Source organism: Mesoplodon bidens (genome assembly GCF_964165515.1).
Source record: "Mesoplodon bidens genome assembly, chromosome: 1".
Taxonomy (NCBI): domain Eukaryota; kingdom Metazoa; phylum Chordata; class Mammalia; order Artiodactyla; family Ziphiidae; genus Mesoplodon; species Mesoplodon bidens.
In genome coordinates, this window is record NC_138176.1 from 168,200,751 (window position 1) to 168,224,956 (window position 24,206).

At 37.8% G+C, this 24,206-nt stretch overlaps 1 protein-coding gene across 4 annotated transcripts in view; it reads right to left on the reverse strand.

Annotated features, from left to right (window-relative positions):
* The window catches only part of ADK (adenosine kinase), a 509,588-nt gene that overhangs the window by 464,069 nt on the left and 21,313 nt on the right, over nt 1–24,206 (reverse strand). For 3 of the 4 annotated variants that reach the window (XM_081244849.1, XM_081244846.1, XM_081244848.1), the window contains exon 2: nt 76–150. In XM_081244849.1, coding sequence (XP_081100975.1) covers nt 76–150 — 75 coding nt within the window. Of the gene's footprint in view, nt 1–75; nt 151–17,664; nt 17,854–24,206 lie in introns of those variants that run through there. The other variant, XM_081244847.1, reaches the window with a different exon arrangement.

Here is a 24,206-nt window from a genome sequence, read left to right on the forward strand (position 1 = left end):
AATTCAATTCTAAAATTTTCAGTTTTTCTTTAGATGTAAGTTTCACATAGTACATACGAAGAACTTAATACTTACTTATCAAGGAAATCCTTATCCACCACAGCAGTGATGTCAAGAAGAGGATTTCCCATTCCAAAGAGAATATTTTCACTAAAAAAACACAAAATACAGTACAAGTTAGAAATAAATACTTCTGAAAGTAAGGTGATGTGTAAAATGCACAAATATAAAAATAAATATTTTCACTTTACCTTGGAAATAAACTTAACATACTAGTTTATTAAACCTCTGATTTGCCTATGACATGTAGGACAACATTTTAGAGGAAGCACAAAGTCATTTAGAAAAGAGAATGACTTTTAAATTGGATGAAATAAAACATAACAAAAGAAGAAACCAGATCATGTTATTTTTTTCCACAATATTTAACAGCTAAAGACTAAAGCTAATTAAATTCAAAATTTTTTAAGGTCTATCACAATAAAGTTTTATACTCAACAAACATGATAGATATTTAACTCTCTCTAGACAGTAAAATACTGAACTAATGAAAGTTTATTAGGGAGCATACAGCAAGTCCTGGAGGAATCCAGACAACAGCCTTACCCTTCAAAAACTGAATGACTGGAGTGGGACCTTCACAATGGGTATCATAGATAGTGTAATTTTCAATTACATTTAACAGACTTTGAGGGAGTCTGTTTTCCCATAACTGATTACAATACGGCTCAAAACTGAGGGAAAGATAGAACTCCACCACAACTGATACCAACTGACAGCAAGAAATGGACCAGAGGCCATAGCTGGGTCAGCCTCAATGAGGGCCATTCTTCTAGTTTATGCAATAAAATTTGCCTCTGTGCAATTTCCCATTGCTATCTAGTTTGCTCAAGCTCTCTTCCAGTTGCCTCCATACCAGTTACCATCCTCACCATTTGGAGATTATTAGTAATATCAATAGGACTGATACCCAAAAGTTTCTTTAGGAAAACGAGGTATAGCCTACAATTATAGTGTAAAATGATTTAGAAGATTGAATTACAATCTCTTATTAAAATCACAGATTGGGCAACTATGGCTGAATATGCAATTAAGAGAAATTTGTCCCTTTTTCTATTTAAAGAAAAATGATGGGGGAGGGATAAAAGACAAGGCATTTATTTATTCACACAGGCATTTGTAATCAAAATAAAAGTCTAATATAAAAAGAAAATAAGTGCTTAGAAAATGAAGGATCAACAGGCAGATACAGTAAAACGTGACCATCATTTCATTAGGGACTTCTCTGCCTGATTTGTGTTATTAGTCAAACAATAAAAACTCTTAGAACTTGTTTATTTTTCTTTAAAAAAGCACAGGGGAGCTGCTTGGTTGTTTCTTTTTATTCACACTTTTTAAGTGTTCAGTTCAATATATACAGTAATGTAACCACCACCAAAATCAAAATATGAAACATTTCCATCATCACAAAAAAATATCCTTCTTTCCCCATGTCAGTCTCTCCACCGCCAACTGGTCCCCTCTTGGTTTTTTGTTTGTTTGTTTGTTTGTTTGCGGTACGCGGGCCTCTCACTGTTGTGGCCTCTCCCGTTGCAGAGCACAGGCTCTGGACGCGCAGGCTCAGCGGCCATGGCTCATGGGCCCAGCCACTCCGCGGCATGTGGGATCCTCCCAGACCGGGGCATGAACCCATGTCCCCTGCATCGGCAGGCGGACTCTCAACCACTGCACCACCAGGGAAGCCCCCCTCTTGGTTTTAAGGAATGTACCTGTGATATTTCTTTTTAAGAAGTCAGTCCTTTGCACATCTCCTGCATTCTCAAAATAGTTCATAACACTCTATTTGAAAATTTATTAAAAATAACATTACCAAATTAATTCAACCTCTCTGGGCCTACGGTTTCTACAAAGAATTATGGGGGAAAATGAGCACCCTGAATCACAATAACCATGTTTAAGCTCATTCCTAAACTTATTTGTCCAACAAAACCTTTGCTTATGAACAAAAATGGACAAGAATGTGTAAAAGGTGATTCAGAGCTCTGTGTGTAAAGGATAAAAGAGGAAGAACTTATACACTGACTACTGTTCCTCACTGCAAGAAGTACACAGCATGGGCCCTGATGAGAGATGCTGTTAAGTTGGAATTGTCCAGAGCCTGTGTGGAATCTGTTGCAGCAACAGTGGCTAAGGTAAGAGGTGGGGACAATAAAATTTAAAATAGCAGATAAAAGGTGTCTTCAAACAGTAAGTTAAGTAAAAACTACACAATTATTTCCAAAAGCAAATAAGTTTAAACTACTCACGTCGCTTTCCTCTCCATCACTGTACGTAAATGAGAAACTATTATATGATTTCATTCTAATATGACAAATTAACTTTGTTAAAAACACTAATTCATATCTAGGACTAAACCTACCTAAGGAGACAAAAGATCTGTATGCAGAAAATTATAAGACACTGATGAAAGAAATTAAAGATGATACAAATAGATGGAGAGATATACCATGCTCCTGGATTGGAAGAATCAATATTGTGAAAATGACTCTACTACCCAAAGCAATCTACAGATTCAATGCAATCCCTATCAAACTACCAGTGGCATTTTTCACAGAACTAGAACAAAAAATTTCAAAATTTGATTGGAAAAACAAAAGACCCCGAATAGCCAAAGCAATCTTGAGAACGAAAAACGGAGCTGGAGGAATCAGGCTCCCTGACTTCAGACTATACTACAAAGCTACAGTAATCAAGACAGTGTGGTACTGGCATAAAAACAGAAAGATAGATCAATGGAACAGGATAGAAAGCCCAGAGATAAACCCACCCACATATGGCCAACTTATCTTTGATAAAGGAGGCAGGAATGTACAGTGGAGAAAGGACAGCCTCTTCAATAAGTGGTGCTGGGAAAACTGGACAGGGACATGTAAAAGTATGAGATTAGATCATTCCCTAACACCATACACAAAAATAAGCTCAAAATGGATTAAAGATCTAAATGTAAGGCCAGAAACTATCAAACTCTTAGAGGAAAACATAGGCAGAACACTCTATGACATAAATCACAGCAAGATCCTTTTGGACCCACCTCCTAGAGAAATGGAAATAAAAACAAAGATAAACAAATGGGACCTAATGAAACTTCAAAGCTTTTGCACAGCAAAGGAAACCATAAACAAGACCAAAAGACAACCCTCAGAATGGGAGAAAATATTTGCAAATGAAGCAACTGACAAAGGGTTAATCTCCAAAATTTATAAACAGCTCATGCAGCTCAATAGCAAAAAAACAAACAACCCAATCCAAAAATGGGCAGAAGACTTAAATAGGCATTTCTCCAAAGAAGATATACAGACTGCCAACAAACACATGAAAGAATGCTCAACATCATTAATCATTAGAGAAATGCAAATCAAAACTACAATGAGATATCATCTCACACCAGTCAGAATGGCCATCATCAAGAAATCTAGAAACAATAAATGCTGGAGAGGGTGTGGAGAAAAGGGAACACTCTTGCACTGCTGGTGGGAATGTGAATTGGTACAGCCACTATGGAGAACAGTATGGAAGTTCCTTAAAAAACTAAAAATAGAACTACCATATGACCCAGCAATCCCACTACTAGGCATATACCCTGAGAAAACCATAATTCAAAAAGAGACATGTACCAAAATGTTCATTGCAGCTCTATTCACAATAGCCCGGAGCTGGAAACAACCTAAATGTCCATCATCGGATGAATGGATAAAGAAGATGTGGCACATATATACAATGGAATATTACTCAGCCATAAAAAGAAACGAAACTGAGCTATTTGTAATGAGGTGGATAGACCTAGAGTCTGTCATACAGAGTGAAGTAAGTCAGAAAGAGAAAGACAAATACCGTATGCTAACACATATATATGGAATTTTTTTAAAAAATGTCATGAAGAACCTAGGGGTAAAACGGGAATAAAGACACAGACCTACTTGAGAAAGGACTTGAGGATATGGGGAGGGGGAAGTGTAAGCTGTGACAAAGCGAAAGAGAGGCATGGACATGTATACACTACCAAACGTGAGGTAGATAGATAGTGGGAAGCAGCCGCAGAGCACGGGGAGATCAGCTCTGTGCTTTGTGACTGCCTGGAGGGGTGGGATGGGGAGGGTGGGAGGGAGGGAGATGCATGAGGGAAGGGATGTGGGAACGGATGTATATGTATGACTGATTCACTTTGTTATAAAGCAGAAACTAATAAAAAAAATTAAAAAAAAACACTAATTCTTCAAAATGGTTAGTTTCCTAAATACAAACTAGTGTCCACGCCAGTAAATACTGTATCACCCTTCTTAAACAATGACGATACTATTTAAGTAAGCATTTACTTTGAACTTGTCCTATTAGATGTGAACAAGATGGGGCTGGTCTATGGCCAAAAACTATGACTAACCCATACTAGGATTATTATTTTGTTCCAAATGTTAGCAATGTCTTTTTCCTGGAATGGATGCTAGGATGAAAGATTCTGAATGACTTTTTCTTTCTTTCTTTTTTTTTTTTTTGGTCAGTAATTGTGAAGTGTCTCATAATTCAGGCTCCATCCAACATAAACCTATACTATAATTATTATTTTGTTAGACAACCTTCAAACACTATGCACTGACATAGATATTACAGTAAAAGATCCTGAGAAAACTTTGTCTTGTTTATTGATATATTGATATTGATTAGCCCTCTGGTCAGTGAAAATATTTAGTTACATCTGGTGCCAGATTTAGGAAACTAACTATTGATGAGTGTCCTTAACTGTTACAGCAATCATCCCCTTTTGAAATTCAGAAACCTTAACTTTATATGTGATTCCTCTCTCTCCATCAGTAAGCACCATTCTTAGTAGTAACTGCATCGTCTTGGTTTGTTCCAACAGTTCATCTACCAGGAACCCCACAACACCCGACTGGCGCTGCCTTTAACTAGGTCCTCTATAGACCTTGCCTAAATTCCTACACTGCTGCTATTTTTTTAGCCACAATAAATCCTGTACAATACCACCGAATTATATTATTTAAACAAATAATGATATTTTTCCACTTAAAAGTTATTCCCCTTACAACTATGTAGAGGATAAAATACAAAAGCCTTTTTTAACATAAAGGACATTGAGTCTAGCTGGAACCTACAATATTTCATCAAATCTGAGATGCCATGAATCATAAGATTCCAACTTCCCATGGAGATTGCAAGGCATAAATGCATCTGAGAGATGTTAAAATGTGAAGAAATGTGCGTATTACAATCATTGAAATACAGTGCCTCTCTAACTTTATCTCTCACCATTCTAACACATACAATCCATTTTCTGATCATAATACCTCACTGTGCCCTAAAAAAGACTGACTGTAAGGTCCTTCCCCTATACTTCTGTGCCTAGCAAACGTCCATTCACCTTTTTAAAATTTCTTGTATGCCACCTCTCTTAGAAAATCTTTTCTGCCCAACTCGTACCTAAGGGTTCCCATGTAAAAGTGTACAGGCTGTCCCCTGGCACAACTCCAAAGGATGCAGTTCACAATGTGAATGATAGCTCCTATAAACTAAGGCACTGCTGCCCACCTCCTAGTTTTACTAATTCCTCCTCCCTAGGTTCTGTTAAGTTCTTTGATGAACTTTTAATCAATTTTAAGGGTTGCTTTGTACTTTATCTCAATCAACTTATCTCAACATAAAAGTTAAAGTTTTTTTTTTTTAACCTTAATTACATTTGTATTCTCAATGGCTGGCATATGATAATCACAAGGGCCTTGAGGGATTTTTCGATTCCAGGTTCTAACTTCTATCAACAGACTGCTGCTTATCTCAGGCTCCCATAGATCAGGATTGGGTCTAGAGTAAGGTTAAATTTTAAAGGTACTTACGTCAAAGGTCAAATAATTGAACACTAATTAAAAATATGTTGTAATAGAGTTCCCTGATGGCCTAGTGGCTAGGATTCCAGGCCTTCACTGCCGTGGCCCGGGTTAAATCCCTGGTCAGGGAACTGAGATCCCACAAGCTGCACAGCATGGCCAAAAAGAAAGCAACAACAACAACAACAACAAAATAGGTTGTGGTAAGTTAAAAATGAATACTGCACTTCCTAAAGCAATCACCAAATGATAACACAACAAGGTGTAGCTAAAAAAACCCAATAGACAACATAAAATGAAAAATTAAAATATAGCCAATTTAGAAAAAAAAGCAGGAAAGACATAATAACACACAGGATAAATGGAAAACAAAAGATGGTATACTTAAACCCAACCATATCAGTAGTCACACTAAATGTAAATGGATAAACATTGCAATTGAAAAATAAAGACTGTCACACTGGATTTTAAAAAAATGCCATTTACTAGAGATACACTTTAAATATAAAAACAGAGAGTTTAAAAACAAAAAGCTTGGATAAAAAGATATACCATGCAAATACTAATCATAAAAAACCTACAGTGGCTATATTAATATCAAACAAGGCAGACATCACCAGATAGAAAAGGATTTCATAAAAATAAGCAGGTCAATTCACCAAGAAACAAAATAAATGCCTTCAAAATACTTGAAAAAAAAAAAACCTGAGAGAAACACAAGAAATAGACAAATTCACAGTCTTAGTTAATTGTAACACCCCTCTTTTAGTAGTTAGTAAAACAGACAACACAAAAATAAGTTAGGGAATCACACTACTGGATATTTATCCTAGAGAAATGAAAACTTAAGTTTACACAGAAATGTGTACACAAATGTTCATAACAGCTTTACTGGTAATAGTAAAAAATTGGAAACAACCCAAATGTCCTTCAATAGGTAACTAGGTAAACAAACTGTGGTACACCCATACAATGGAATAATATTCAGCATTAAAAAGGAATGAACTATGATACAACTTGGATGGATCTCAAAGGCACTGTAGTGAGTGAAAATAAAAGCCTTATCTATGTGTTACCTACTGTAAAATTCTATTTATATACCACTCTCAAAATGACAAAATTACATTGACTGAGAACGGATCATGAGTTGCCAACTGTTAAGGCGGGGTGGGGGGGGAGGGTGTGACCATATAGGGATAACACAAAGGAGTTTCTTTGTGGTGACAGAACAATTTAATACCCTAATTGTGTTAATCTGGAATCTGGACATGATAAAATTTCGAGGAACTACACACCAACACCATGTCAATAAAAGACAGTGTATGCAAAGACTGGTGATATTCTAATAACATCTATAGTCAACTTAATAGTACTATACCAACATCAATTTCCTGGTTTTGCTAAGATACTGTGGTTATATGATTTATCATTGGGGGAAGTTGGGTAAAGAGTGCATAGGAACTCTCTGTACTCTTTTTGCAACTTCTTGCGAGTCTTTCAAAATCAAAAAAAAAAAAAAACTTGTAAAGTATTTTAAAAGAAAGAAAAAGTAAGAATATTTTTAAATGTTTAAGGAACAATTAGGGTGATAACATCAGGAATGGCAGAATAAAGGCCTCCAAAAATCCTCTCTTCCATAAAGGCAACAAGAACACTAGCAAAAAAAGTCAAAATCAACACTTTCAGAACTCCACATATTAACCAAAGGCTTGCAACACCTGAGGAGCATTTATTCAAGGGGAAAAAAAAGGCTGAATCTCAGTAAAAACAGCAAGCTTTGTGGCATTTTAACTTGCCCTATTCCCATTCCCCCTAATCAGCTCCAAGGCAGCCTTAAAAGCAACAGCCCCAAAACACAGTGGAAACTAGGGGCCTACCAGCCACTGGATGAGCTGGAACAGAACTGGAGCTCTTTCAAAGCCCCATTTTCAGAAAAGTGCTATTATTTGAGCTTACTGGCAGTTACCCGAAAAACTCCTACTCCAAGATTTCTCATTATTTGACCTGACTCAGAGTTTCCCCAGTACTAACAGCCTTTTCCCCCGGGGCATTTGTCAAAAACAATCCGCTGCAATTGTTTAACACCCCAGCCATCTGAAGCAGTTGGGGCAAACAAGCAGCTAACCAAAAAAACTTAAAAGGAAAAGTGGGGCATGAGATATCCATAAGGGGTTTTGAAAAGTTCTGAATATTCCTGAGAATCTAGGAGACCATGTATTATACATGTGCCCTGGCCTGTGGGCATGCTCAAGAAAGACCTGAAAAGGTACTAAGCAATCATCTCTGAGCATGAGGCTCTGCACAAACAGGAAATAGAGGCTATGGCAGCGTTGTAAGCCTGGCTGGGCACTGAAGGTATGCCTCATCAAGCACATACAGCCTCTCAGCAGATACTGCTAGACAAAAACAAGTATTGGCAGGAACACAGAAAACTTGGAATCCACATTGCTGGTGGAGACATGAAATGATGCTGCCAGCTTGGCAAAAAAGTTTGGCAATTCTTCAAAAAAATAAAGTTACCATATGACCCAGCAATTCCACTCCTAAGTATATACTCAGGAGAAATTAAAACATGTGACATCAAAAAAACTTGGACATGAATGTTTATAGCAGCATTATTCATAACAGCCAAAAAGTGGAAATAAAAATACCCATCAACTGATGGATAAACAAAATGTAGTCTATACATACAATGGAATATAATTCAGCCATAACAAGGAATGAAATACTGATACATGTAACAACATAGATGAACTTTGAAAACATTATACTCAGTGAAGGAAGCCAGGCACAAAAGCCCAAATATATGATTCCACTTATGAAATGTCCAGAATATGGCAAATTCACAGAGACAAGGTAGATTAGTGGTTACCAGGGGATGGGCAGGGGAAATGGAGAATAACTGCTAACAGGTATGAGGCTTCATTTGGGGATGATGAAAAAGTTCTGAAATTAGATAGTAGTGATGGAGGCAAAACCCTGTGAATATCCTAAAAACCACTGAGCTGTACAGTTTTAAATGGTACATTTTATGGCATGTGAATTATATCACAATTTAATAATTAATGATAATTAGTTAATAATTAAGTAAATAAAACAATTAAACCAATTGGTATTTATAGAACAATACACCCAACAACTGCAATATTCATTTACTGAATAAACGATGTGTAAAACAACTACACTGAAAACCTCAAAATATTGCTGAGTGAAATTAAAGACTTTAAAAACATGTAGGGCTTCCCTGGTGGTGCAGTGGTTAAGAATCCACCTGCCAACGCAGGGGGCACGGGTTCAAGCCCTGGTCCAGGAAGATCCCACATGCCGCAGAGCAACTAAGCCCGTGCACCACAACTACTGAGCCTGTGCTCTAGAGCCCATGAGTCACAACTACTGAAGCCCGCGCGCCTAGAGCCCATGCTCCCCAACAAGAGAAGCCACCGCAATGAGAAGCCCGTGCGCCGCAATGAAGAGAACCCCCACTTGCCGCAACTAGAGAAGCCCTGCATGCAGCAACATAGACCCAACACAGTCAAAAATAAATTAATTAAATAAATAAAATTTTTAAAAAACCCACACATGTAACATTCACCAAAACAGACCATAGATGAGACTATAAAACTCATCTCAACAGATATCAAAGGACTGAAACTTAACACTATGTTCTCTCTATATATATATAATACAGATATACGCTTATAATGTGTAAACAATATATTCTCCAAATATGGAATTAAATAGAAAATCAATTTTTAAAAATAACTTAAAAATCCCCAAATATTTAGAAATTAAACAGTAAACTTCTGAATGACCTGTGGATGAGAGAAATCACACTAGAAAATAGAAAATAATTTGAACCAAACACACATATCAAAATTTTGTATGATGTAGGTTAAAAAAATACTGAGAGGGGAATTTTTTTTTTTTTTTGCGGTACGCGTGCCTCTCACTGTTGTGGCCTCTCCCATTGCGGAGCACAGGCTCCGGATGCGCAGGCTCAGCAGCCATGGCTCACGGGCCCAGCCGCTCCGTGGCATGTGGGATCTTCCCGGACCGGGGCACAAACCCGTGTCCCCTGCATCGGCAGGCGTACTCTCAACCACTGCGCCACCAGGGAAGCCCGAGGGGAACATTTTATATATGAAATGCACATGTTAGAAAACAAAAAAGGTTTAAAATCAATGGTCTAAACTTCTAACTCAAAACAAAATGGAAAAAGAGTAAATTAAATCCAAAAGAGCAGAAGCAAGAAAATAAAAATATGACAGCAAAAATAAATGAAATAGATTAAATAAATGAATGAATGAATGAAATAGAAAACTATTACCAAAATAGAAGTTCAACAAAACCCAAATCTGGGCTTTTGAAAAGATTAATATGTTTGATAAACCCCTAACAAGACTGATCCCAAAAAGTTAAAAAAAAAAAAAGGCATGGAAGGAGTACTAATACCAGGAATGAAAAAGGGGACATAAAACAGTTCCTACAGGCAGTAATAGTATACTATGAACATCTTTTCAACAATCCAACAATTCAGAATAAATTTCTTTAAAAATGCAACTTACCAAAACTGACACAGGAAAAAATGTTAAATCTGAATACTCATTTATCATTTCTTTAATAAGAAATTGAAATTTGTAATTTAAAACCTTTCACCCCTTCATCCAAAAAATATTCCAGGCCCAGTTGGCTTCACTGCTGAATTCTATCAAAAATTTAAAGAAACAGTACCAAGCTTACAAAGCTACAATAATTAAGAAAGTGTGGTATTGGTGTAACAATATACAAATAGGTCAACAGATGAGAACAGTGAGTCCAGGAAAAGTCCTACATCTATCTAATCTATTGACTGAAAATCCTTTTGAGGAAACCCTTTACACCATAGCAAAAAATCAGCATAAGATGGATCTTAGACCTAAATGTGAAGGTTGAAACTACAAGGCTTCCAGAAGAAAACATAAGAGAATAGTTTCACAACCCTGGGATAGAAGAAGGAAAGATTTCTAAGAACCCAAAAGGTAATAAACATAAAATAAATCAATGAATTCAATTTCAAATTTTAAAACTTCTGCTCCCAAAAGACACTGTTACAAAAATGAAAAGACATGGCTCAGGGAGAAAATATTTGCTACATAGGAAGGTATATATGTTTGTTTGTAATATCTAACAAATAACTTGTATCTGAAGTATCGAAAGAATTACAAATTAGCAACAAAAAGACAACTTATATTTACAAATACCGTATTTACAGATGGGTAAGACTTGAACTGGCAGTTCAAAAGAAAAGATAAGCAAATGGTCTATAATCACATTATTAGCAATCAATGAACTAAAACTACAATGAAATGTAACTACACGTCCATCAGAATGGCTAAAATCAAAAATGCCAAACACTGTCAAGAAAGTGGAGTAACTGGAACTCCTATAACACTGAATGTTTAATGTATTCTGTTTTCTATTTCAGAAAACAGTTTGGTGGTTTCTGAAGTTAAACATACATCTACCCTAGAACACAGCAATTCCACACCTGGGCATTTACCCACGTCCACACGAATGTTCATGGCAGCTTCATTTACAATAACCAAACCCTGAAAACAAGCCAAAGTCCATCAACAGAATTGTTGCTATATCCATATAATGGAACCTTACTCAGCAGTGAAAAGGAACAAACTATTAACACACACATCAAAATGGATGAATATCAAATTTGTTATTGAACAACAGTAATCAGATAAAAGTAATCAGACACAAATAGTACTTACCGTATGATTCCATTTATATGAAGTTATAGAATATACAAAACTAATCTCTACTAATAGAAGCCAGAAAATGATTGCCTGGATGGTGCAGGGGATGAGATTGATTGAAAAGAGGCAGAAGGGACTTCCCTGGTGGTCCAGTGGGCAAGACTCTGGGTTCCCAATGCAGGGGGCCCGGGTTCAATCCCTGGTCAGGGAACTAGATCCCGCATGCATGCCGCAACTAAGAGTTCGCATGTAGCAACTAAGAAGTCGGCATGCTGCAACTAAGACTGGGCGCAGCCCAAATAAATAAATAAATAAATAATTTTTAAAAAGAAAAGAGGCAGGAAAGAACTTTCTAGGAGATGAACATGTCTTGCAAGTTGATCTGGGTGGTGTTTTACACAAATACTTTTTTTTCCCCCAAAGTACAGTGAACTTAGGATCTGTGATTTTACTATATATGAATTATATTGTTGGCATTTTTTTTAAAGTAAACAAACTAGGAAAATATTTGTGTCCCTTAGGCTATGTAAGGCCAGTCCTTCCATTTAAGCCTGTGCATACTGGCATGCCTTCTTGCAAACTCAAGGAAATAATCTCTTCCCTCTGTCCAGCATCATCTGTTTTTTCACTTTCTACTGGATCATTCTTTTCAGCATACAAATATGCTGAAACTTCTGCCCCTCCCTCCCAAAAAACCTCAAAGACACATATATCTCCAACTATTATTTCCCTGCTCCCCATTACAGTAAAAACACTTCTAAAAGACTGTGCTATTAAATAGCAAGGTTCCCTAAACAAGATAAAATCATTAATTTAAAATTCAACTTTCAGGAGCATATGTGAGACATACTAATGACTAACACATAGCAATTTGCAGCTTATAAAGCATTTTTATGTATGTTATTGCCTTTAAATCCTCACAATAACCCTGTAGTGTAGGTATTGCTATTATCTGTTTAAGAGAAACAAAAGGTTCAGCAAAGTTCTATAACCTGCCAAAGGTCAGACAACAAATAAATGATACCTAACTTCAAATCATGTGCTTTCTTGTTCAATATACTACTCTGAGACAGTAAGAACTCTCAACATGAAAAAATGTCCGACCAACGAAAAATATCCAAATCTAGCCAAAATAAGCTAATATTCCATCATCTTATGGTCGTATTTTAAGTAACATTTCAACAATCAAAATCTACTACAACAACAAAACAAAAAAAAATTATTATAGTGTGTAAGTAGGTGACTAGATAATTTATTATCCAAATGGGATACTTTTGAGAATAAAGGAAGAGCTATTAATAATTATGCCAGGATAAAAGGCATGATCCAGGGCTGTCTTGGACAAACTGGGACATATGGTCATCCTATTTATAAGCCAGCTATGCTATGTGAAAATAAGAATTCAGACTTACGTTTTATTACAGTATTTTTTAAATAACGTTTTAAAACCAAGTAGGTATGAAGAGGTAAATAGGCGTGATTGTTAACCAATGTTACAGGAAAGGGTTAACATTTAAACAGTCTAGACATTTTGGTTCCATTTCATCTTTGACAGTTCTGCTTAATATAGCAATACTGTGGCTGGAAAGATTTGAAATTAGAAAACCTTGTATGCTTTTTCAAACAAAGATGACCTATTTATAAATGAGTATTAACAGCTGACATTGCAGTTCTCCAAGGGAAGGATTCCTGCTTTAGTTCTTCAAAATATTTCATAAATGAAACAATTTCATTTTTCATTTTATTTTAAAAACTCATTAGTCTCACTAAGAAGTCTCATGGCATAAAAAAGTTTGTACAGTAATATGAAATTTGTAATTCTTAAGACACAAGTCCTGAAAATGAGTTTGAAAATTCTGCTTAAAGGCTCTAAAGAAACCAAATCAACAAAACAAGGCAGTTTCAGTCTTAGCCAGAATTTAGTCTCGATATGAATGTTCTCCATCTGAGTGGCTTGGCAGATCCTACTGGATGTACCTCAAAGTCTTGAGTGTTAGGAGAAAAATACCCCAGGACCCCATCCACAGCCCACATAAATTTCCCAATGTAGGCTTAACCCACAGAAGTGGTTACAGAATTATCATGTAGGGCAGTCATGTCAAGTCCCAGAATAGTCTTAAACCAAACCTGACCTGTCTGGGAAAGCCAAAGAACTGGGTTCCTCAGCTCTACAGCAAACACTCTCCCTGTCTCCCTACCTCATTTTCCCAGTCTTCCCTGGCACAAACTCAAGCTATAAGCAATGCCCAAAACCAGATGAGACATTCATGTCAGGAAAGCAATATTCATAGAAGTATTTTGAAATACTGTTGGCTCAGTGAAAAGTGCATAATGTAGGAGTTAGGAGACCTAAACTCTCTCTTAAGCTCTATCATTGCCAAACTAGGATATATCACTTCACTTTGGGCCTCAAGGTCCAGTATAGAGAAAGAAAAAAAAGTAAAATGGTGACTTCCCTGGTGGTGCAGTGGTTAAGAATCCACCTGCCAATGCAAGGGACAAGGGTTTGATCTCTGGTTGGGGAAGATCCCACATGCCGCCGAGCAACTAAGCCTGTGCACCACAACTACTGAGCCTGTGCTCTAGAGCCCGCGAGCCACAACTACTGAGCCCGCGTGCCCCAACTACTGAAGCCCACGTACCTAGAGCCCGTGTTCCACAACAAGAGAAGTCACTGAGCCACAACAAAGAATAGCCCCCGCTTGCCGCAACTGGAGAAAAAGGCTGCGCACAGCAACTAAGAGCCAACGCAGCCAACAATAAATAAAATTAAAAAAAAAAAATTAAGAGGAAAAAAAAAAGAGTAAAATGCTCTCCAAGATTCTCTTCTAGTCCTGACATTCTACATTTTCCTATGTCTCCTGAATTTTAACTCAAGGGTCAACTTTCCTGTTGGGGCAATTAAAAATGTTTTATCGTTTCTCACATGAAGACAAGCTGGAATCTGATATACGTAATCTGCTAATCGGTTTTACAGGCTGTAAACTCCTCATTAGTAATGGTGTAGTAGAGTAGAATACAAATAATAGTAAAAGTCAAAGAGACAGTCAAATTCTCCAGCCAAACTTATTCAAAGATTTAAAAAAATTTTTTAATTCTTCTGATTTAAATCATATTTAGGAATTCCTAATAGCTGAATGCTACACTGGAAAGGGCACTGAACTAGGTATCTAGAGATCTGGGTTCTAGTTCAAGATATGCAACTACTTGTGTGAACCTGAACAAATCATAGCATCTCTTGGCTTCAGTTTCTTCAACTGTAAAATGAGGGAATTAGGTCAGTTCACTTCCTGTGTAAAAAATCTAAGATTTAGGGCTTCCCTGGTGGCACAGTGGTTGAGAGTCCGCCTGCCAATGCAGGGGACACGGGTTCGTGCCCTGGTCCGGGAAGATCCCACATGCCGTGGAGCGTCTGGGCCCACGAGCCATGACCGCTGAGCCTGTGTGTCCAGAGCCTGTGCTCCGTAACGGGAGAGGCCACAGCAGTGAGAGGCCTGCGTACCACAAAAAAAAAAAGAGAAAAAAAAAAATCTAAGATTTAAACATTTACTTTCAGACGACACCATTCTCTAAGGGGACCAAATTGCTTTCAACAAGAAGAGAATACTCATATCTAACCAGCAACGCTGTGGCATACATATTTGTATCACCATCACTGAGTATTTCATTAAACAAATGTCCAGAGAAGGAAAAAAGAGAAAAAGATCAGTAACTCAGAAAAATACCCTCAATTAGAACCTAGGTATGTTGACCACTGGCCCTCACTGGTTTCCAATCCTATTGATGTATTCTGTCGTAGTCATTGAGAGGAGTCACATATTACTATATTTAGCAGCAAATATTTTAAGTGTGGTATAAAAAACAACATTGGACACGAAGTCAGATTTTGATAGCTTGGTGACCTTCATCATTCTCCTCACCAGTATTAAAAGCAAGTAAGCAGTACCCATCCTTTCGGCTACCGTTAAACTGGGTACAAAATGGGTATATGTCTAACATCATAAACGTGAAAACTAAAGGTATGACAAAACTGCATTAAATGCAGTCCTCACTGGGAACCAGCTGGTATCTGTAGGATTACCAAACCATTTAAAACTGTCACCACATATATAGAGTTGCTTCAACTTCAGTAGTCTCCCTGCCTACTCCTAAACCTAAGTTATTAAGTTCCTTGGAGGACTACAGGAAAGCAAGAGAGTTACTATAGTCGTCTCTCAGAATACTCTAAAATTTTTGCTCACACAAGCAGCTTTCTCAGGAAATTTAAGTAGTATGTTGTTTTTATAAAGGTATCATGCAGGGCACTATATAATGGATATCTGGATTCAGTTCCTAACTCTGCCACTAACTGATTTTGCACAAGGCACTCAAGTCTTCTTGGTCTCAGTTTCCTCAGGTATAAATGAGGTAGCTGGGTTTAGATAATATCTAAAAATCTTTTTTTGAGTCATGTCACTATAGTTGAAGTCTATGTAAAATGTAGACTAACATCTGAAGAAACAAGGATAAATGTAACTATTAGTAGTTATCTATCCTTCCACAAGTCAAATAAGGCTGGTATTAACCTTTAAATTTTAATACAACCACCATTCAACCCCTACGTTAAAAAATACATCCTACTGTCACTGGCCGAGCAGCAGAAGCTTTATAGTTGGGTTATTCTCCACTGAAGAGTAGTCAGGAATACGATGATGGATTAATATTGAGTCCACATAAGAAGTGACCCTTAACATAGACAGTATTTGAGACCCACACTCCTAATTAGTAGCCGGCTACAATGATGGGAGTTGGGAGTGGGGAGAGGGAGCACTGACTAGGTTTAACAGCATAATCCTAATTCATTGTAAAATACTGTTAGCATTAAAAGCTAGACTTATATGTCCCAATATAATTTATTGTGAAATCTTTCCATGTTGATCTCCACATTTCAGTACCCCAATTCCTCCTTCTGCAGTAATGAGGTAAATACTCTTTGTGTTAATATAGAATTACACAATTTAAGAGAAACTGCATCCCAATTCAGCACAGTTACGTCTTACTTTAACTTCCCTGAGGGTCAGGTTCTCAAGTCATTTCTTAAACATTGTGTAGTCAAATTCACCACTGAGAAACCATTAAATCACCACAACTTAGGCTGCTGGAAGCTCACAGACCAAAATTTAACTAATTTTATTCTCTTCACATTTGTGCTGGGGCCTCCCTTTCTCTGGGACAACGAAGGCCAAGGTCTGCTTTAAAAGAGGCAGTTCAGAACACTGAGTAAATAAGGCAATTTACCTCTTTTTATAAATAGTTTCATCAGCATAAGGTAAACATTCAATCAATGCTACCCGCAGACATTGGACAGGGCCATTATCCTGTCGCCATTACCAAAAAAGAACCTTCCAAACTCTGGAAGAGCAATTGAAGGAAGCCTCTCTTTTATTGCTCTCATTGTATACCTAATACCTCATGAAACCCATATTGCGTGTGACTCTCAGATAAAAGTAGGTAAACAGATGGTACCTGGGGAACCAAAGTACTAATTCCAGTCATAAGCAAACATTTTTGGGACACACAATTTCACAACTTGGGGGCAATCTACCTGCATCAAAGGGCCAACTTTGCAGGTCTGCACTGGGCCACCAACGAAGTTGTCAAAGGGCATGACACGCGGGCATGGACACGCCCTGTGCACGTCACACTTCCCCAGGCCTCGGGCTATCCCGGGGGAGGGAAAATATCTACATTTTCACGAGAAACCCACTACGCTCACCAGCAAGCTTCAAACCCTGTAATCTGGGTAAGGATCACCTCAGCGGTGCGGCTGCTCGCAGGGCTCCGCCATGTGCCTCAGCCCCCCAAAACTTCTGAGGAAGGCAGAAATGACCAAATGAAAAGTGCAGAGAGAGCCTCCAACATGAGGGGTACCGGTGGCATTGGGAGGCTCCACAACACCCAAGAGAAGGGACGGCAGTTCTCCGGCAGCCAAGAGGCTAATGCCCAGCGAGCGCGCAGTTTAGACTGCCGCTCTGTCTCATTACCTGATGGCCGTCATGGCTTCACCTTCTTGCCCCACGCAACAGCGTTCGCGTCCGATGCTCTGCGATCGCACGGGCGACAGCAGCAGGTACCACAGCCACTGCTGCTGGGCTCAGGCACTCAGCGACGGGGAGCGCGTCCTCACATACCCGGCGCGCGGGCGGCCCCCGCTGAGCCGGCCGCACGCGCTGATTGGCCGAGCCCGGAAGGGGCGGGCGCTCCGCCCCGGGCCCGCGGCCCGAGACTAGCCCAGGCCGCCTCGGGCAACTGCAAGCCGCCCGCGCGTCTCGTGCCGGCGCGCGGGCTAGCGGGCTGGCTAGCGGGCGCGGTGGCCATCTTGAGTCCTGGTAACGGAGTCCCCCGCCTTACTCCTGGCTTACGGGGCACGAGGATGGGTGCCCGCCTCAAAAATGGCCGCTCCGAAAGGCAACCGGCTTATCAGTCACATGGCCCTGTCTACCTCGGCCAGCCCAGGTCGCTTTAACAGGACTTGGGACAGGGACGAAGTCAGGGCAGTCTTCGGGGATGGGGTTTAACAGCCTGAAAACCCATCTGCAGAAAAGCAGCAGCCGCCTGGGAAACCTCAGCCCGGGTAGAATCGATCGCGTGGCAACAGCAGCACATGTTTTAATTCGAACTCGCAGCCTTTAAGACCAATGCTGAGTCTTGTGGTTCCCAAACGTTTTTGAACTTCAGAAACACTTAAAACAGGTTATTTAATACAGAAGTGTCCACGGTCTCACTAAACCTGTGAATCAGAACCTAGAAAGGTGAGGCCCATATATTGGTATTTTTAGCAAGTTCCCAGGTGATCCAGGTACACGTGTAAAGTTTTAAAACCTCTGGGTCAAACTAGCCCACTCAGACTATCCTGCTTGACACGCTAATTGTCAGACTTCCTCACTTTTCTGAAAAGTACGAAGCGCTCTGAAGTAAGCATCTAATGCCATAGGGAAAAAATTGGAAGAACCCTAACTCTTGGAGCTAGCCTTACAATTTAGTGGGGGTTAAAGGATTTAAGAAACTGATTCTGAACCACTAATAAAAGACAGGTAAGGGGCTTTCCTTGTGGTGCAGCGGTTAAGAATCCGCCTGCCAATGCAGGGGACACGGTTCAATGTGTCAAGACCCAACGCAGCCAAAAATGAATGAATGAATGAATGAATGAATAAATAAGACAGGTAAATCAATTCCAACTGCGGGAAGGATAGAATGGAGGATAATCAGTAAATGCTTTATGACCTAAATAGCTACTTTTATTCCCTCTTTATTCTGTGCAAATATTTATATAAACAGACCACAACCTCCAGTGGCATTCATTTACTAACCATCTGGATGGTGGTCAAGTCCATAAGTGTGAAATCACGTATATTAGAAACACAATCCAGGGCTTCCCTGGTGGAGCAGTGGTTAAGAATTCACCTGCCAATGCAGGACACATGGGTTCGAGCCCCCATGGAGGAAGATCTCACATGCTGCACAGCAGCTAAACCCGTGAGCCACAACTACTGAGCCTGTGTTCTAGAGCCTGCAAGCCGCAACTACTGGGCCAGCATGCCACAACTACTAAAGCCCGCGCACCTAGAGCCAGGTTCTGCAACAAAAGAAGCTACCACAATGGGAAGCCCCGTGCACACAACAAAGAGTAGCCCCGCTCGCGGCAACTAGAGAAAGCCCGCACAGCAACGAAGACCCAACGAGCCAAATAAATAAATAATAAAGTAAATAAATAAATAAAAAACCACAATCCAACATGTGATATTGAATTCTGCATACTGTGACTGAAGGAACTGAATTTTTATTTAATTTTAATTAGCTTAAATTTTAAAACCAAAAGCAAGGTAAAATATTTTTCCATTAAACACAATTTTGTTTTCATTGCACTACATTTCACCTTTTAACTGTGAAAAAGTTAGCATCCAAACTGAGACACTGTAAATATAAAATACATACTGAATTTTTCAAGACTTAGTACAAAAAAAATACAGAATATCTCAGTAATAAAGTTCGCATTGATTACATGTTGAAATAATACTTAGCTACACTGGGTTAAATAAAATATATTAAGATTAATTTAAACTGTTTCTTTTTACTTTTTTAATGTGGCTACTAGAAATTTTTAAATTTTATGTCTTACATTATATTTCTACCTGACAGTGCTGTTCTACTAAGTTAGCCTTGCTTTTTTCTTACCTATCATTGCCCTGTGACAGAATAACTATCCTCACTAAATGAAATTTGTAGAGACCAATTTATACAAATCCGTCATTCCTTACTAACCATCTGAAACATCAAGTATTCGAAAAGATTTCAAGTCTCCTTTGAAAATGCTTTTTTTTTTTAGCATTTTTCTCTTTAGTTTGGAAAATCCTATCTAGAATGAAGCCATGTACTATAAATTTGATGTGTTCAGTCCATGAGTAAAGGCTATTAAAAACAGAGCTATACTTGGCTGATTGGGACTTTGACCAAATGTCCACAAGCAGAACTAGTCAATTGTTCCTCTGGATTAAACAAGATCTGAATCAAAGCAGCAGCAGAATAGCAATTTGAAGCAGGGGAGACACTGACTAATTCAACGGTTTGCCTCCTCCTCTCATGGAAAATGTTAATAGATAACCCACATGAACTAAAGTAAAACCAGGAATAATCCTTAGAACAAATTTCAAAACCTCCATGTAACTTTTAATATGGGATGGAGTATGGTGCTTTTCAAACTTTAATATACATACACATCACTTGAGTGATCTTGTTAAAAATAAGGGTTTGATTCAGCAAGTCTCTATGGTCAAGATTTTGCATTCCTTTTTGTTCCCAGATTTTGCCAATTGCTTCTGGTCCGTGGGCCATGCTAAGTAGCAAGGTTGTAAAGGGAAGTAGCAAGATTGTAAAGGTAGCAAGACAGAAGTGACTTGGAACCCCTGCTTGACTTCCTACATGACCTTAGGCTGGTTCTTAACCTATGTGTCCCTCGGTTTACACATTACATGCTTTTCAGGGCATTGGGAAGATTAAAACTTAATTCTAGTGAAGTCTAATAGAGTCCTCAGCACATGACATGATCATTACTTCGTTGTTACCACACTTCTTAAAATTACATCTCTGGGAAGCATGATATGAAAGCTAACATGCACTCGGCCTTGTGAAAAATAAATGAACTTTTACTCATGCCTAACATACTTTGTTGACTCCTATTTTTGATTTTTAACAAAAAACTAATTGTGGTACCAAAACAGCTAGATTTGAAACTTTGCTTTTTAACAAATACAGTATATTCTATGTCATTAAGGGACGATAAAAGCCTGCAATATTCAAATATTCAATCAAATTAAAGCCATATCACATTCAAAGATTTTTTTAAAAGCTACTTATTTTTGAGAAGTGACACTTTGCATCTAACAATCAAAACTTTGGTTTTTTCACTCATAATCAGTCAACACAACTTTCAAAAAGTGTATTACTTAAAATGTACTTAGGTAACAGTTCATTTCAGCAGGTACAGATACAAAAATGCTATTTCAGTAAACAGGGCTCATGTGTGATTGTTCTTTCAGAATCAATCAGGTAGAGATAAAAGACATGTTTTTCCAAATAAAGGCAGCAGCTTTTTAAATTCCCAGCACGTTCCTTTCCTCAGCCTTTCATGCTTTTTTTCTCTTCCACCCAATTTTTCTCAAACACACACACACACATACAAAGTTAGCTACCGAGTAACCACTAAAAAACTCTTTCAATCAATTTTTTAAGCAATTTACTTCAATCCTATTCTTCACTTTAGAGAAAAGCAGTCAATTTGAATTATTAACCTTCATTAACTTCCTTCTAATTCAAACAGTTGAATCAAGATCAGTGGGTCAGAATAGTTTGCTCTTGGAAAGATAAGTAAATATTCTATCTACTTTATCTAATCATGTGGTTAGTCTGCCACTAAAAACACCTAGATAGCTAACCCCAAATAGTTAAATAAATATGTTTACAGATAGCATAACAAATATGTAGACTAACCTTTTCAAAAAATGTTTCCAAACCCAAAATAATAGCAAAGTTCTCTTCAAACACAACCAGTTTGTTAAGCGTGAAATAAAACAAGTATTTTCATGTATTAGTACATTTCTAGAAAGCTTTGTGGCAATGTGTCACCAATTCCACTTTACAGGCAACTATCATAGATAAAATAGAACATGAACAAAGATGTGTATACCTAGTTATTCATTTCACATTAATAGCAGAAATTTATTATATCCCTAAATAAGCAAAAATAGAGTAATGGTTAAATAAATTACAGAAGAATGCTATGAAGCTACTATAAAATGTTTTCATAGACTTTTTAAGGACAGAGGAAAATGCTCATGATATAATCTTAAGTGAAAAAAAGCAAAAATAATCCAACAAAAGGAATGTAGAGTATAATCTTGACTATGTTAAAAAATATACATATGCCATATATACACAGAAAAAAGACTGGAAAGAAACACACCAAAATATTATTACTGGATTCGCTGGAAAGTAGAATTATGTGTTGTTTTGACTTTATTATTTATATTGATCTACTTTATAAATTTTCTACTACATGTTGGTTTTATTAGCATAAAATTTTTGTATTATTAAATTTTAATGGTCTTTCTGAAATGATTTAAAAATACAAAACTTATTCCTGCTCTTTTTTAAAACCTGTGTCTTTTTAAATCACAACCATCAAAACTACCCTTATTTTTAGAGGAATTAGGCTTACTTTACAAATGTCTCATCTTTTCACGTGTAAAGATTCTTTAAGACAGGAATAACAATAATAAAATGTCTTTATGATTTTCTTGTTTAATTTTAAATCTTAACTTGACAAAAATTAAAAGCATAAGTACCACTTTTAGAGCTTTGCATAGCCTTTAAGAGGCCAGCTGTCACAAGATTGAATGTGGAATATCTTCCCTACATGTTACTTAAAAATACATCTCCTCATTTCATATGAATGAAAAGACTGGGACTTCCCTGTTTGGCACAGTGGTTAAGACTCCCAATGCAGGGGGCCAGGGTTCGATCCCTGATCGGGGAACTAGATCTCACATGCATGCCACAGCTAAGAGTTCACATGCCGCAACTGGGGAGCCCACCTGCCACAACTAAGATCCGGTGCAATGAAATAAACAAATATTTAAAAAAAGAAAAGAAAATACTGATAAAATAAGATTTTAAAGCAATCTATACCATACTCCAAAAAGAGAAATTTCTTAAGACTTGTCTCCCTAAAATAATTAGTGCCACAGAGTAAATTTCAGGAACCGGGGAATAAAGAGATGGGAATTCTAATCCTAGGCCTACCAAAAAAATGTATGTCCTTTGACCATCAGTTTCCTTATCTGAAACGCCAAGTAGTTTGTTACAGGTGACATCTCAGGTCCCTTTCAGTTCTTAATGGACAGTAGAATAAAAAAACATAAAAATATGTCCACTTGTGACAATACAAATTGGGTTGCTTTTTTAAGAGTTGATCAGTTTTAATGAAAATAAAACACTCTCAATTTTACTTAGCTTTCATTATGGACAAAGTTATTCAAAGAAACATTGCTAAATGTATTACCCCAAAAAGTATTATAAGAGGTTCACTATTTTTATTTCCTTTTAATTATTATCGGTAGATTCTTATGTCACATTTCACTTTAACATGACACATTCAAACAATATAATCTTTAAATGGAACCTGACAATTTATTTCCCAGGAGAATTTGAAGAATATAATAACATTTGATTGATTGAACTTTACTTACTAAGAATTCTTAGCAAAACTCCCTCCCAAGAACACCTACACAGTGCTTCTATATTTTCAGTGAGCCACAAATCTTTAAAAGTCAAAGAAAACTTCCAATCTAAAAGTATAGGACAGGGACTTCCCTGGTGGTGCAGTGGTTAAGAATCCACCTGCCAATGCAGGGGAAATGGGTTCGAGCCCTGGTCGGGGAAGATCCCACATGCCGCAGAGCAACTAAGCCTGTGTGCCACAACTACTGAGCCTGTGCTCTAGAGCCCGCAAGCCACAACTACTGAGCTCATGTGCCACAACTACTGAAGCCCGCGTGCCTAGAGCCCATGTTCTGCAACAAGAGAAGCCACTTCAGTGAGAAGCCTGCACACCACAACGAAGAGTGGCCCCCGCTCACGGCAACTAGAGGAAACTGGCATGCAGCAACGAAGACCCAACGCAACCAAAAAAATAATAATAAATAAATAAATAAATAAATGATTCTTTAAAAAATAAAATAAAAAAATAGAAGTATAGGACAACAGTGCTTCCCAATTATTTATGCTGCCAAGAATATATTTTGAAACTATATAATTGAATATATCACTATCATTTCACAAAAGGGCATTTTAACATAAAAATGTAAAAAGGACATCACAGAAAAAACAGCACTACCCGAAGTATTGCTGGTAACCTTATGAAGTATATTTTCTATATAAAAGACATTTCTTATTTTTATTTTACCATAAATCTGGTACTTCACCAACAAGCTTTTAGGAATCAATCACTTGGGAATTCCCTGGCAGTCCA